Source organism: Rhinopithecus roxellana, chromosome 17, assembly GCF_007565055.1.
Source record: "Rhinopithecus roxellana isolate Shanxi Qingling chromosome 17, ASM756505v1, whole genome shotgun sequence".
NCBI classification, from domain to species: domain Eukaryota; kingdom Metazoa; phylum Chordata; class Mammalia; order Primates; family Cercopithecidae; genus Rhinopithecus; species Rhinopithecus roxellana.
In genome coordinates, this window is record NC_044565.1 from 3,637,638 (window position 1) to 3,652,003 (window position 14,366).

Below are 14,366 nucleotides of genomic sequence, written 5' to 3' on the forward strand. Positions count from 1 at the left end.
AGAGTAAAAACAAAGAAATCTATTATATACAGAATCAGATCTGAGGTATATATTTCTACAAGTATACCCACAGTCAGTGTGTTAGGTTGTTCTGATATTGCTATAAAGAAATACCCAAGACTGGGTAATTTATTAAGAAAAGAGTTTTAATTAGCTCGCAGTTCTGTTCCACGGGCTTTACATGAAGCTTGGAATTGGTATCTGCTTGGCTTCTAGTGAGGTCTCAGGAAGCTTCCAATCATTGCTGAGGGTGAAGGGGGAGCAGGTACGTCACATGGCAAAAGCGGGAGCAACACAGAGAGTGAGGGTGGAGGTGCCACACACTTTTAAACAACCAGATCTTGTGAGAACCCACTAACTATGGTGAGGAAAGCATCAAGCCACAAGTGATCCACCCCCGTGACCCAAACACCTCCCACCAGGCTCCACCTCCAACACTGGGGATTACATTTCAACATGAGATTTGGACGAGGACAAACATACAAACTATATCAGTCAGTTATTTAATTTTGTCAGAATATATCTTCTAAAGGTGGCTATTGGGAAAGCAAGGCTTTCTCTTCCAAGAAGAAAAAAAACGACACTTTTACTGAAGTTTTTGAAAAGGGTATGTGAATGGTGAGGTGCTCTAAAAGGAAAAGACTAGAGGAAGCAGGGAAAACCAAGGATATTCGACCATAAAGAAAGGAGCCAAACAGCGGAGCCCTGTTATATACTGAATTTCTCACCCCCACCCCATCACTATCCAGCAACAAAGGCCCTTTTGTCCCCAGCTAAGCCCCAGTCCCAGGCTTACCCACTGCGATGGCTTTATCCAACTACTCTTGCTAATTTCAGTTTACTCTTTATTTTATATCAGTTTTAGCTTTATTATTATATAAATATACAAAATTTATTTAACTTTGAGATCACACATTACAATTAGGACAAAAATGATTTAACACCAGAATTATTTTTGTTTACAAGGTCTTAATGCTAAGAAAGTTCTATTACACACAATGAGGTATACTGGCAACATATAAAGATTATGGATGATATCATCCCAAAAGGAAATAAAGCAAAACAGAAACAGAGATCAGCTCCATGCTAGTCATGCCATCGTGGGTAAGACACAGGAGTTCTGAAGCATCTTCCTACCCACCCCTAGGAGAAAGCTCAGTGTTTGGTCTTTGAGTCTTAAAGTAACTCATGCAGTTGTCTTGTGGCCTACACAGCATCAGCTTGAGAGGAGAGCTTTATACCACCCAGCTCTCCTGCTTCTGAGCCCACATCCTGTTCTTCAGTTGCTATGAAGTAACTGCTTCTTCTTCATTATAAAATGAGATGATAACAGCAGCCTTGCTCCCATCTCAGCACCAGTGTGAAAATGACACTAAGAAAATGTAGACGAAAACACACTGGGAACCAGAAACTTTAAGACAAAGACGAGCCTGCCACCTCTAGGCTGAGTTCAGTTATTTATATTTAATTCAAAGGCAGTGTTGTATGACTTCCCAAGTTCTGAAGTCAGGATGATGGGCTGGTCTCTCGTGGAAGAGGCAATGAACCAGTTTGGGAAGGCCACAGACTCAAGGGTGGAGGTCCTACCAGTCTTGACACGGTAGAAAAGGAAGGGTTTCACAGGCTCAGGTTGGCCATACAAATCCATGATCTTCTGCTCCTGAAATGTGAGAACAAGTACCCATGAGGAGAAACAAAAGCTGTTTGAGATATTCAAGGTTATTCATAATAATTCAATAAATGTTCCAATGTTCCAGAAAACCTTATCTATCTATTAGAGCAGGCCTAGAGAAACACACATTTTGAAGGGGCAGCAGAGTAAACATACACGAAATTTTACCTTCCAGGCCCCCACCCTCAAATCTAGAGATGGTATAGGAAGTTTACAAGTGAGAGTTTAATGAACAAGCAGCCACACTTGAACAGCAAGTTAGAACTCTTCTCGCACAAGAGGCTGAGGGGACCCTTAGGAAAAGGAAGAAACTGGAAATTACCTCCCTTACCAATACCACAACAGTGAGAGCCACTACCCTGCAAGAACCACTGGTATGACAAAGGACAGCCAGGTTAGGGTATGAATTTCTGACTAATTGCCAAATACATGAGAAAGATAAATATCAATGATAAAGACACAAGAGGGTCTAACAAATCAAAGGATTTGTATCAAACGAAGAAAATAAATAGAGCAATCAGAAAATGCCTTCTATATTGTATATGGAACTATATTCTATATGTCTGTATATTTGTATGTACATGCATTGTATATTTAGGCAAAATAAGTATTTCTAAGTAAATTACATGTGTTCAAGATCTCAAGAAAGACACAGAAATGATCTGTAATTCAGCTACATTCCACTCTGAGTGGGAAGCTCTTCTCCCATAGGGAGAATAGTAACTCTCCCAATTAATGGCTCATAAATTGAGCCATTAATTTACTCAATTAATGGCTTCCAGTTAATCTGATTCTTTGAGTGACCAGAAACCTAGGAGTCATTCCTGACATTTCTTTCCCCCCACCCCCGCCCCCCGCCCCCTAACATCTAACCCAGGAGCAAGGCCTGTGGACTCTATTTCCAAAATACCAAAATATTTCCTGAATCGAGTCACTTCTTGCACTCCACATACAACGTCAACCTCAGTCCCGGCCATCATTCTCTCACCTGGACAATTAGGGTGACTTTTTTTTTTTTTTTTTTTTTTTTAAGATGGAGTCTCGCTGTGTCACCCAGGCTGGAGTGCAGTGGCCGGATCTCAGCTCACTGAAAGCTCCGCCTCCCGGGTTTACGCCATTCTCCTGCCTCAGCCTCCCAAGTTGCTGGGACTACAGGCGCCCGCCACCTCGCCCGGCTAGTTTTTTGTATTTTTTAGTAGAGACGGGGTTTCACCGTGTTAGCCAGGATGGTCTCGATCTCCTGACCTTGTGATCCGCCTGTCTCGGCCTCCCAAAGTGCTGGGATTACAGGCTTGAGCCACCGCGCCCGGCCAGGGTGACCTTTTAAATGTTCTCCTTGAACCTACTCTGTTCTCTAATAATCATTCTCTACAAGGCAGGTAAGCGAACTTTAAACTGAAGTAAATAAATAAGGTTATGATACCCTTTTGCATGATTTTCTATTGCTATTGCAGTGAAACTCCTCAGCAAAGCCCACAGGGTCTACGCCACCCAGCTCCTGCCTACCTGCTGCCCTGCCCTCTTACCACTCTCCTGCATGCTCATTCTGCCCCCACAACACTGGTCTTCTTCTTTGCCTTCCAAGACACCATGCTGTTCCCAGCCAGGGTCCTGGCACTTACTCTCCCTGCACCTCACACCAGCCCCTCATCTTCCCATGGCCAGCTTCTCCCCAACACCTGGGTCTCCTCCTTGGGGAGAGCTTCACTGGACATTCCATCCTAGCCAAAATCGGTTTGGAATCGCCCACTCCCACTCATTGCGATCACATTCCTGCATTATTTTCTTCACTAGCACCAACTGCTATCTAAACTTAGCATACTTATTTATCAATCCCAGAATGATTGTTAGACTTGTTCATCACTGTATTCCTCAACACAGAGGAAAGCCCCCAGCATTCTACTCAACAGAGATTTGCTGTTTAATAAATGGAAGAATGCTTTCTCCTTTGAAATTTCCATACCTCCTCCATCATCACCTTCAACTTCCTACCCACTGAGAAAACTGAAGTAATTAGAAGAAGACTTGTACAAACCACCCCATAACATGGGCTCCCGGCACATGGCACCCACATCTGCACCTCCCCGCTTTAGGAGTACTGGGTGAAAGATCCCATCTGCACTTGCAACTTGAGGACATCGCTCTAGCCGTTCTCCCTGCTCTCTTGTGCTCCATTAATTTTGCTTGCTCTTCTTAGTCATTTCCATCAGCATATAATGCTGTCATTTCTACCATCTTAAACAAAATAACTACTTTGCTTACCCACCACCACCGCCAGTTCCCCTTTGCAGAAAGCTTCTTGCAATTGCTGTCTATATCTGCTGTCTCTGATTTCTTTCTTGCAATTTCTCTCTTTAAACTTACTCCATCCAGGCTTTTGCCCCCACTACAGCACCAACACTGCTCCTGCCAAGGTTCCCAAAGACCTACACATTGCCAAACGCAATGGTCAATTCTTAGTCCCTATCTGAGAACAAAGGCACAACATTAGGGTGACTTAGCTGATAGGACAAAGTAGAAAATGTCCTTCTCAGTCCTGACCTTATTGATAACACTCACAGTCCTGTTTCCTCCACTTAAAATACTACCAGAATCTGGATCACTTCTCCCTACCTCTGCTGCTATGTCCTGGCCCATCAAATCATACCTAGATCACCTCATAGTCTCCTGAAGGACTTTCACCTTTTCCCGCCACAGTCTAAGATCAACAAGCATCCAGAGAGATCCTTTTTAGACCTAAGCCCCTTCACACCATTCCTCTGTTCAAAACATTCTGGTATTTCCCATTTCACTCAGACTGCAAGGCTGAGTCCTTGAAAAGGACAAGCCTTTCATGTCTGCCTTTGTCTCTCTGGACTCATTCCTCGGTTCACGCCTGCACACCTGTCCTCACTGGTCCTGGGACGTGCCCTTACTAGACAGCTGCTGACTAACTTCTCTAGCTCTTTCTACTCCCTGCTAACATCTCACCTAGGCAATGATGCCTATTGCACTATTCACCACTGCATCCTGACCCTTCCTGTGTTCCTGGTTCTGCTGGTCTATCTATCCTGCTTTAACCATTTTTTTAAAGACCTCGAACATAGCACAAATTTAGCTACTATTACATTTATTGTTTGCCATTTCTCTCCTTTCACTAGAATCCAAGCCCCATGTGGTCAGGGTTCTTTGCATTCTGTGCACAGCTGTATCTCAAGCATCTATGCAGTGCTGGAGGCCAGGAAGTGCCCGTTCATGTGCTTAATTGAATTGGCTTGAGTTGAATCAAATTGAATTAAACTGAAGTTTGTAGAACAAGGACAAACAGTCATTAAAAAAATAAAAGAAGAACAAACCAGAGAGCTTGGGAGTTAAACAGTAAAGATTGAAATTTCAGGAAATGCTATAAAAGGATGATTTCCAGAAGGGACAACACTGAAAATGTAACCATGAGCTGGCAGAGCAAAGCAAGAAATTCTTCCAGATGCAATGCCAAAATTTTAAAAAGCAATGAAGGGATAGAAAGTATAAAAAATTAGATGAGATATCGTGAGATATTGAAGTGAGATCCATAACTTTCAATGATGGATGAATAGGAATTCCAAAAGGAAAATAAGGGTGAGAATACACTCGAAGAAATGATGGCCAAGAATATATCAAAGGTTGAGAAAGACGGAGCAGTGTGAAGAAAAGGCGAGAACGGCCCCCAGACTGACCAAAACCCGCACGCTGCTGCATCCCTCACCCAGTGCCTACATCCCCTCAGGGTCGCCGCCACCATGCCCAAGAGAAAGGCTGAAGGGGATGCTAAAGGAGGTAAGCCAAGGTGAAGGAAGAACCACAGAGAGGATCCGCAAAGTTGTCTGCTAAACCTGCTCCTCCAAATCCAGAGCCCAAGCCTAAAAATGCCCCTGCAAAGAAGGGAGAGAAGGTACCCAAAGGGAAAAAGGGAAAAGCTGATGCTGGCAAGGAGGGGAATAACCCTGCAGAAAATGGAGACGCCAAAACAGGGCAGGCACAGAAAGCTGAAGCTGCTGCAGATGCCAAGTGTAGTGTGTGCATTTTTGATAACTGTGTACTTCTGGTGACTGTACAGTTTGAAATACTATTTTTTATCAAGTTTTATAGAAATGCAGCTTTTGTTTTACTTTTTTTTAAGCTATGTTGTCAGCACACAGAACACTTCATTGTTGTTTTGGGGGGAAGGGGCATATGTCACTAATAGAATGTCTCCAAAGCTGGATCGATGTGGGGAAGACGCCTTTCCCTTCTAGTTTTGAGAGTTCCTCTTGGCTCCCAGGAGGAGGGATTCTCTGACTTTGACACACGTGGCCACGTTGGCACAAAAGCCTTGTGGTATAGAAAACAAATTCTTTTTATGTCCTCTTCTCCCTTTCCATATTTCAGCATAGATTTAACTCCCTTAAGCCCCGACATCTGTTAGGACCTGACCCTCAATCCAGTGTGTCAGGCACTCTGGACTTTCCAGTGATGCCACTGAGATGGCACCTGTCAAAAGAGCAGTGGTTCTGTTTCTAGATTGTGGATCTTCAGATAAAGGCAACCATTTTCATTTCACTTCCTGAAAGTCAGGGTTGGCTCGTGAAAAGTTGTTAAACAACATGCTAAATGTGAAATGTCAACCCTCACTCTAAACGTTCCCTGTTCAGAGCATCAGATGAAGACTTCTTTGAGTTTTATAGTGGCTTTCTGATTTTTGGTAGTCCATTAAAGAAGGGAGTTTGAAGGTTGCTGTATACTGTTAATGACTCTCTGCCCATATCCTGCCTGAAATACTATGATTGTTTATGGAAAGTATATTTAATAAAGCTAGATACAGTTTGGCTTGAAAAAAAAAAAAAGGCAAGACAAGGACCTCAACTACTGACAGCCAGGATATAAAGAAAAGTGTATTGCATGCACATAACTTAAAAGAGGCTGGGAATAAATACGCTTAGGAAAATGAGACTATTTCTTTTTTAATACTAAAATTAGGTATTCAACCAAACACTTCTAAAAGAAAAGGCTTTTAAAATATTTTCTTAGTTACTCACTTTTAGCTGCAACGTGGGCTGTCCTCCAACCTTCTCACAATACAAACACATTTCTGGATTCTGGATTCCCAAATAAATGGGATCCCCTCTGCTTTGGTCAAGAGCCTCTGGATACTTGCATGTGATAACAGCGACAGTGACTGTAAAGATAGGAGGAGAGATGGTATCAGTTTCCTTTTGAAGTCGGAAAAGATTATTTGATTTAGCAAGGTAGTATCCTCAAGTGGATCTGGAAGAGAGCTGAAGAGTGTAATCCCAACTAGACCCACCAAATGGCCAACCTCCATATTCATTCTTCTTTCATTCATTCATTCATACCATGTGCCAATCAGTGCCCTAGTAAATGAGCAAACACAGAGAGCTAAGCAGACAGCAGAGTATGCTCTTGAGATTCTCACACCTCTGCTTGAGCACATGGAGATGGGGAGCTCCTACACCAAGTAGCCCCTCTGATTCTTGGAGAGCTCGGTCCTTTTTGCAAGTTTTTCCCAATGTGATGCTGAAACCTGCCTTTCTGTGGTATTCACCCATTTAGTCATTTTAGGACACCTTGAAGTCATGAGAACAAGCTACTCCTCTTCCATAAGACAGGGCTTCAGATGACTGAAAGCAGCTTTCCTATTCCCTAAGAGGCTCCTCCACCATCTCTGGCTTCTTCATCTTAGTGGAACACAAAGTTCTCCCTGACTTCTCTTCCCTATTAGGTGTGAAATTCTCCCCACTCTAGGTAGGCCCCATTGTAAAGTCACACTTTTACAAAAGGCTGGTGCCAGCTTCCCAGTCACAGCAGTGCAGACAGTGGGGCAGACACAGGGTGACCACTCACCTGGAGTCACACTGTCACTTCGTGGAACTGCCACAAGGATCTGACCCCGAAGGGTCCACACTTGCTGATTCAAATCATTAACAGTCCCAGTAATAGGTGTACGCACTGATTTTGGGATAGAGAAAAAAATGAAGAAATATTGTAATCAAGGCTGCTTTACTAGACCCAGAAGAAAAGTATCTAACCCAGGCCATTATGTAAGGAAGGTGTGGGGTTTTCATCCCCCAGCTGGCAACACTCACACCACCCACCAGCCCAGCCTTTCTTTCTAGTGAAGTTGTGAGCTCTGGTGAGGAAGGCAAGGGGTACCAAGGGAAGTCACTGGGTTAAGAGGGCAAACTATCAAGACAGAGGGCAATGGGCAGTCTCACAGAACCTGTGTGCCAAGGCCCAGCTACCCTCTTTTGTGCCTATTCTGTGCTTGGCCCAATGCTGGGGACTGGAGCTGGAGCAGTGACTAAGCAATAGCTCCCACCCTCCAGAAGCCCAGGGTCCAGTGGTAGGTGAGCAGCACCAGGTGGGAAGGGCAGTGCACAGAGAGGAGAGAGAAGGCTGGGGCTTCCATAGGAGATAGCGTGAGTGCAGAGGGTCTAAGCCTCCAGAGCCCCATCCCAACAGCACATGATTCACTTGACTGAGAGACGACCCTTCCTCCACCAGCAGGGTTTCCTGGAGTGCCTCTCATAGTGTGGTTGTCTCAGCACCTGTGAAGGCAAACATAGGAGAGATGAACCACAGGAGATGTTTCCAAGACCTTCCAGGACACTAGTTCCTCAGGCCCTCATTCTAGACAGGGAGCTGGGAGACCTAGCCTGACATGAAGCTCTGGTCAAGAAGTTCTGAGCCACATCTGGGACAAAACTTGAAGGAAGCATCAGCAAAGGCAGAGCAGGTACAATTTTCCTCCACCTGGAGATCCAGATAGGATGACAGTGTCTCCCCTAGGAGTATGAAGGTCAGGCATAAAATTTGACTTTGAATAACCCACAGACACCTGATGCCCATGCTTCCTCTTCTCTGAAGCCTCCACCCCTTCTTGGGCATTGTTTTTGCCTAGGAGCAGAGGAGGGTCCCATGCCAGGGCCAATCTGCCAGGATGCCAGCAACTCCCCAGTGAGAAGCAGCCCCACACGGGACAAGGCACAGAGCCAGCCTGATGTGGCCCTTCCCTTCGTTAAGCCCCAAAGCACAGGTGAGAGGAAAGACTCCAGAGGGCCGGAGAAGAGGCTTTCCAGCTATTGACTATACCTGGCAAGAAAGGGCCTTTATCTACAGTCCAGGGGACCGAAACGTGGCTCCAGCAGCTTCCAAGGGCAGTGATGGGCTCTAACGGAGCCTGGATCATTTATCTGGATGAGCAGAGAGGGAGGCCCCAGCTTCCTGGGTGGGGCATGAGAAACGTATGACGTGAAAGAAAACCAGCTCCTCCTACCAGAAGATCCTGTGAGGCTCGGAGGAAAATCACAGAATTAGCACAAGTATGACCCATCCGGGTTCCCTGAGAAATAAGTGTTGAGCCAACCCACACAAAATCAACCACAACGAAATGAGGTTGATGACAGATCCTAGGTTTCTCATAAAGAGGAAACTAAGGGACTTCCCTGGAGTTCAGCTCTCCTTTCATGTCATTCTGGAGCTAGAACTGGAAATGCCAGGCACTCTTATGTCAGGGATTCCACCTCCTGGGACTGGGAGCCTTTCCCTCTGCAGTCAGGCTAAAGGCATCCTGTAAGAGCCAAATTAGCCACAAGTCTCAGGCAAGGTCCCTATGGCATTTCTCAACTACCCCACCTAAGGCCACACCTGAATGGAGAGCCAGGCAGTAGAGCTCCCCTACCTAACACTCTTTCAGCTCCATCCACATGGGGAGCCACAGGGACTATGTAGACTGGTCTTTTAACTGAGGCAATCCTGGTCTCAGGCACCCTCAAAATGCAGTGGATTCCAGAACTGCCTAAGGAAGTAAAGAGGTGGGCAGTGATTTCTCCCAAATCTGAGCCTCAGATGCCAACTTGTCACCCACCTTCTGCCCTATTAATGCAGGACATTTCTAGGTTCCTGATCAGTGGTAATTGTTATTTTTGTATCTTGTTTATATACCCCATCCTATTTTCTGTAGCCAAACCTAAAAATTTACTGAGGTACAAGTTAACTACTAGAGTGAAGTGAGTTTTAGGAGACAGACCTGAAGCACTAACAGCTTCAGGTTTACCCATCTGTAAGGAAGAAAAGCACAAAGAATGAGACAGAACCTTCCAGATAAGCTCATCCATGAGCCCCTCTTCCCAGCCCTGCAAAGAGTCTCCTGACTCAATATCTCTTACTTTTCACCCTTATCTCCTTTTTGGCCTTGGAAGAACACGATCCTTTCCTGCCATAGTCTCAATTCTATCACTTATGGCTTCCAGTGTTTCTGTGACCCCAGGAGAGAGTGTGGTAATGTCAGGTGCACTTATGTTCGAAGTCAACCTGAGCCAATGCCACCTCACTTGAGTCTCCTCTGCCCTGTTAAAGATCCCCTCCATTACACATCAGTCAACATATTTCCTTTCTTGGGATGTTCATCACAAAACAGCATCCAAAATCCCCATCATTTGACACCCCAAATCCCTTAAGCCTGAGTTTCCAATTGGGATCCCTCTGAAAGCAGAATCCATGCTAGGAATTGCAAACAAAGGGAATTGAATAAAAGGAACTAGATACACATGTGTTGGAAGGCCAAAGAAGATTAAGGGATTGATGTGGTATCCCGGATAGTAACAACTATAGGAAGGAAACAAAAGGGAACAAAAGAACCTAGGGTCTCAAACGAGAGCTTTCACGGGACTTATCTCCAGACATGAGTCGTGGGTGAGGGGTTCTCTGCCTAACTGATGCTCAGACCTGAGGAAAGGGTCTAGGTTAAATGCCTAGAGTTTAAAATTCCTAGACAAAGAACCAAATGACAGAGAACCCTTAGCCTTCTTTGCCCCAAATCACACAAAGTGCAAAATCCATGAAAAAAAAAAAAAAAAAGATGATAAATTGAATGTCACCCAAATTTTAGAAATTTGGACAAAACACATCATGAAATGAATTTAAAAAGACAGACTACCCAAGATAAGATATCTGCAACACATCTAACAAATAATTAATATCCACAGTTTATAAATAATTCTTACTAAGCAGCAGGAAAAGTGCAAATAATTCCATAGGAAAATGAGCAATTGACGTAAAAAGTATTTCACTGAGTAGAAAATATAAATGTCCAATAAATATAGGTAATTATAGTAAACCACACTGGTAATTAGCAAGATGCAAATCCAAGTAATACTGAGATTCAGTTTCCACCCATCAGTAAGGCACAAATTAAAAAGATGGTAGGCCATAGTGTGAGAAAATATTCACTCACCACATGAATGTCCGTGTGAATCATTGCAGACTTTTTGGAAAGCAATTTTGTATGGGCTATTAAAAATGTTAATGTGTTTACCCTTGACCTCGTATGTATACTTATAAGAGTCTATTAATTTAAGTTATTTTCAGCTTCAAAACTTGAAAAATCCTATTCAAAGTGGCTAAAACAATAAAAATATTTACTAGGTTACATAATTGGAAGTCCAAAATTATTAATTATCAGAGTTGCTGACCTGATAATTCTATGAGGTGAGCAAGGACCAGCATTTTTAAAAATTCTCTCTGGCCTTAAGCTTAATTCATAACTTAAGGCCAGGTTTCTCCAAGGTCATACGAGGGCTGCCCGTGTCAGACAGAACTGTGTGCTCAGTCATTCACATCTTGTAGAAAAAGGAATGGCTCCCTGACAACTATCAAAGTCTTTCTAGTCTGTTTGGACCAACTTGGGAGCCATGCTGTGTCAATCGGGGTCCTAACAAAAAACAGATGAGATGTTCAAATGTGGCAATTGGAGGTAAATGTAATGAAGGAGTTATTTATAAAGATATGGGTAGAGTACAGGGAAATCCCAAGGCATAGTACAGAACCTCAGGCTACTAAAAGTGGGGTATAACTCTGGCCATCCCTAGACCTGAAAGGACAAGAGGAGGTTATTAGAACCCAGAGAGAGAGAGAATTTTGTGAACGAGGCTACCTAATAGGAGTTGTGAACTTCATCAAGAAAAATAGCCTGCAGTGACCCCATAGGAAAGGAACCAGGGAATACAGTCATGCATGGCTTAATGACGTTTCACAGTGCAAACATCATAGAGTGAATTTACACAAATCTAGGTGGCACGGCCTACTACACACCTAGGCTATATTGTACAGTCTATTGCTCCTGTACAAACCTGTGCAGCATGATACTATACTGAATACTTCAAGCAAATGTAACAGGATAGTAATGATTTGTGTATTTAAACATATCTAAACATAGAAAGAATATAGTAAAAATATGGCGTTACAATCTTATGGAGCCACCATCACCTGTGCAGACTGAAATGTCATTACGTAGCACCTAACTGTAAATACTCTGACCTCATTTTCTTCTTAATATATAAATAATGTATAATGTTTTGTGATCCTAGATGTTTTAAAATGGAGTCACCTGTGACAAGTGACTCAGCCTGCAGTGAAATTGCTGACCCCTCAAAGTGATACACATATGCATCTGAGGGGATAACGTTATATATACGTGCTGTGGTCAAGAAAGCAAAGCCAAAAGCTGCTGAGATCATGACTATGGACACTCCTGCACAGGGCCATGAAAACCACAAAGAAACTGACCATGGCGAGATGCCTGTAGAAGCTCTGCTCATGAGAACTCAGTCCTCTTTTCTATCTGGCATCGCCACCAGGAGCCCTACGGGGAAAAGAGCAACGACAACCACCTCTCTCTAACACCCTGCAAAATATATTAGCATGATTGCTAGTGTATGAAAGCCTTGCAATAAGCCATGAATTTGTAAGCTTCTAATTGGCCACTGAGTCACTGTGAAACCTCTTTCCCTCACCCCCACTCCCATTCAAGTTAGCACAAGTACGCTGATTTGAACCTGACATGACACTTCCCATTCTCCAAGTTCCTTTCACTACTCCCCCTCGGCCAAACTCAGAAGCCAAGGGCAACCAGAAGCCAGAAGGCAAGGAAGCCCACAGATGCAGGTCAGCTTCCTGGGCAGACAGCCAGGAGAGAAGCATGGAGAATGGATTTGGAAAGGTAACTGGAAATTATCCAGCATAGTCCATGCCTCTTGCCCCTGAGGTCCATATTCTTCTTTCTGGGGTAAGACATTTGTGTTCTCTCTCACAGGTGAAATTCTGAATCATCACATTAGGTCAATGTAATCATACTCCTATCTGAAACTTTTAAAAGTCACTCCCAGTGTTACTCATGTAAGATGGTTAGAGAAAAAGGCAGGGATAGGGAGGAAACAGTTAAATAGAACATCGAGACTCCTTGATTCTATAGTTACTCACCAAAGCCAAGTTTGGTAATCACAGCTGCCTTCTTCTACCACCCATCCCATGTTCCCCTCACCCTCTGCCAGCACCTCTGCTGGATGCTGTTCTTCACTTTACAGTTGAATCAAGCCTCCATTTCTGCACAATCCAGGTCCTCAGTGCTCTTCTTTATTGGGTGCTTCAATTATCCATTGACTGAAACTACCAGACATAAAAGAAGCAAGAGATTCCCTGGAGTAACAAGACATGCTCCAGGGGAGCTCCTGGGCTCCAGACATCGTCCTATTTACCTCTGTTGAGTAGCAGTGATCCAGTTTTCCCCTGAGCAATTAGGATCAATCAGCCCAGCCAGTAAGGTGATCCCTTTCTGCTCTTCTACATAAAATTAAACACTGCATGCTCTCATTTATAAATGGGAGCTAAACAATGGGTACATTATGGACATAAAGATGAAAATAACAGACAATTCCACAGTGCAGTGGGGTGGGAGAAGGGCAAAAGCTGAAAAATCAACAACTGGGTACGATGTTCACTGTGTGGGTGATGGATATCCAGAAGCCATACCTCACCATTATGCAATATGCCCAGGTAACAAACCTGCACGTGTGCTCCTTGAATCTAAAATAAAATAACCAAAAAAAAAAAAAAAAGAAAAAAATTTTAATGATTTACTGGCATTCTCCACAACCTATGTTATGTAGTATCTGTACCAGCAAAAAGGCAAATTAAGTGGAGATATGAAATTAATGCCCTAATATCTTTCAAGTCTGTGATGGTGACCCTAACTCTAGTCACTCCCCCAGGGATGGAGTTTTACTTTGGGTTTCTGGTTTATCATCTCAGCAGAGGGTCAGGAGAAATTCTAGGGGCTTCCCCTTTACCCTCTCTCCATAACAACTTTTACTTTATAAGAAGGAACCCAGTGTGGACATGCTGCCAGTCACTAAATTTATCTTGTTGCACTGTACATTTTGCGCCCAAAGAAATAATCTCAGGCTGCCTCTTCAGGCAAAATTAGACCCAGAGTCCATCTGTCTCCTCTGCTTTATAATCCTTTGCTGTGATTGATGGACCATTGTGGCATTTTTTTGCCCCTGGAGATTTCCATCAATACAGAAGCAGTATCTGAAACCCTCAGATACTATTTTGCTCTCTCAGTGCACAGCCCTGATAAATGGTATGTCTGGGGAAGGCTTGGGGAAAGATTCTTACTATATTCCAGTCACCATGTATTAGTCTGCTCAGGCTGCCATAACAAAATGTCACCGACTGGGTGGCTTAAAGAACAGAACTTCATTTCTCACTGTTCTGGAGGCTGGAAGTCCAAGATCAAGGTGTCGACAGGTTTGGTATCTCCTAAGGGCTCTCTCCTTGGCTCACAGGTGGCCACCTTCTCTCTGTTCTCACATGATCCTGTGTGCATCCCTGGTGTCTC

At 43.8% G+C, this 14,366-nt stretch overlaps 1 protein-coding gene across 3 annotated transcripts; it reads right to left on the minus strand.

The window, feature by feature from the left end:
* Positions 1 to 844: 844 nt before the first annotated feature.
* Positions 845 to 8,866, minus strand: IL36G (interleukin 36 gamma). Of its 3 annotated transcripts, none has more exons than XM_010376354.2 (5): positions 8,780 to 8,866; positions 8,162 to 8,235; positions 7,532 to 7,636; positions 6,706 to 6,845; positions 845 to 1,660 (listed from the first exon to the last, which is right to left on the minus strand). In XM_010376354.2, the coding sequence occupies exons 2-5, from the start codon at positions 8,214 to 8,216 to the stop codon at positions 1,451 to 1,453; spliced, it is 510 nt and encodes a 169-aa protein (XP_010374656.1). In that variant the 5' UTR covers positions 8,217 to 8,235; positions 8,780 to 8,866; the 3' UTR covers positions 845 to 1,450. The 3 variants fall into 3 exon arrangements, with proteins under 3 accessions (XP_010374656.1, XP_010374655.1, XP_010374657.1); XM_010376353.2 differs by having other exon boundaries at positions 8,153 to 8,235; XM_010376355.2 differs by having other exon boundaries at positions 8,167 to 8,235; positions 8,780 to 8,798.
* Between the last annotated feature and the right edge of the window lie 5,500 nt (positions 8,867 to 14,366).

Bases quoted from the DNA above. Each gene is read 5' to 3' on its own strand.
- IL36G (XM_010376353.2), bottom strand. From the start codon at position 8,216: ATGAGAGGCACTCCAGGAAACCCTGCTGGTGGAGGAAGGGTCGTCTCT. The intron at 7,637-8,152 runs GTGCTGTTGGGA...TCCCAAAATCAG, and splicing joins CTCTCAGTCAAGTGAATCAT to TGCGTACACCTATTACTGGG. The intron at 1,661-6,705 runs GTGAGTAACTAA...CTCACATTTCAG, and splicing joins AGCCCACGTTGCAGCTAAAA to GAGCAGAAGATCATGGATTT.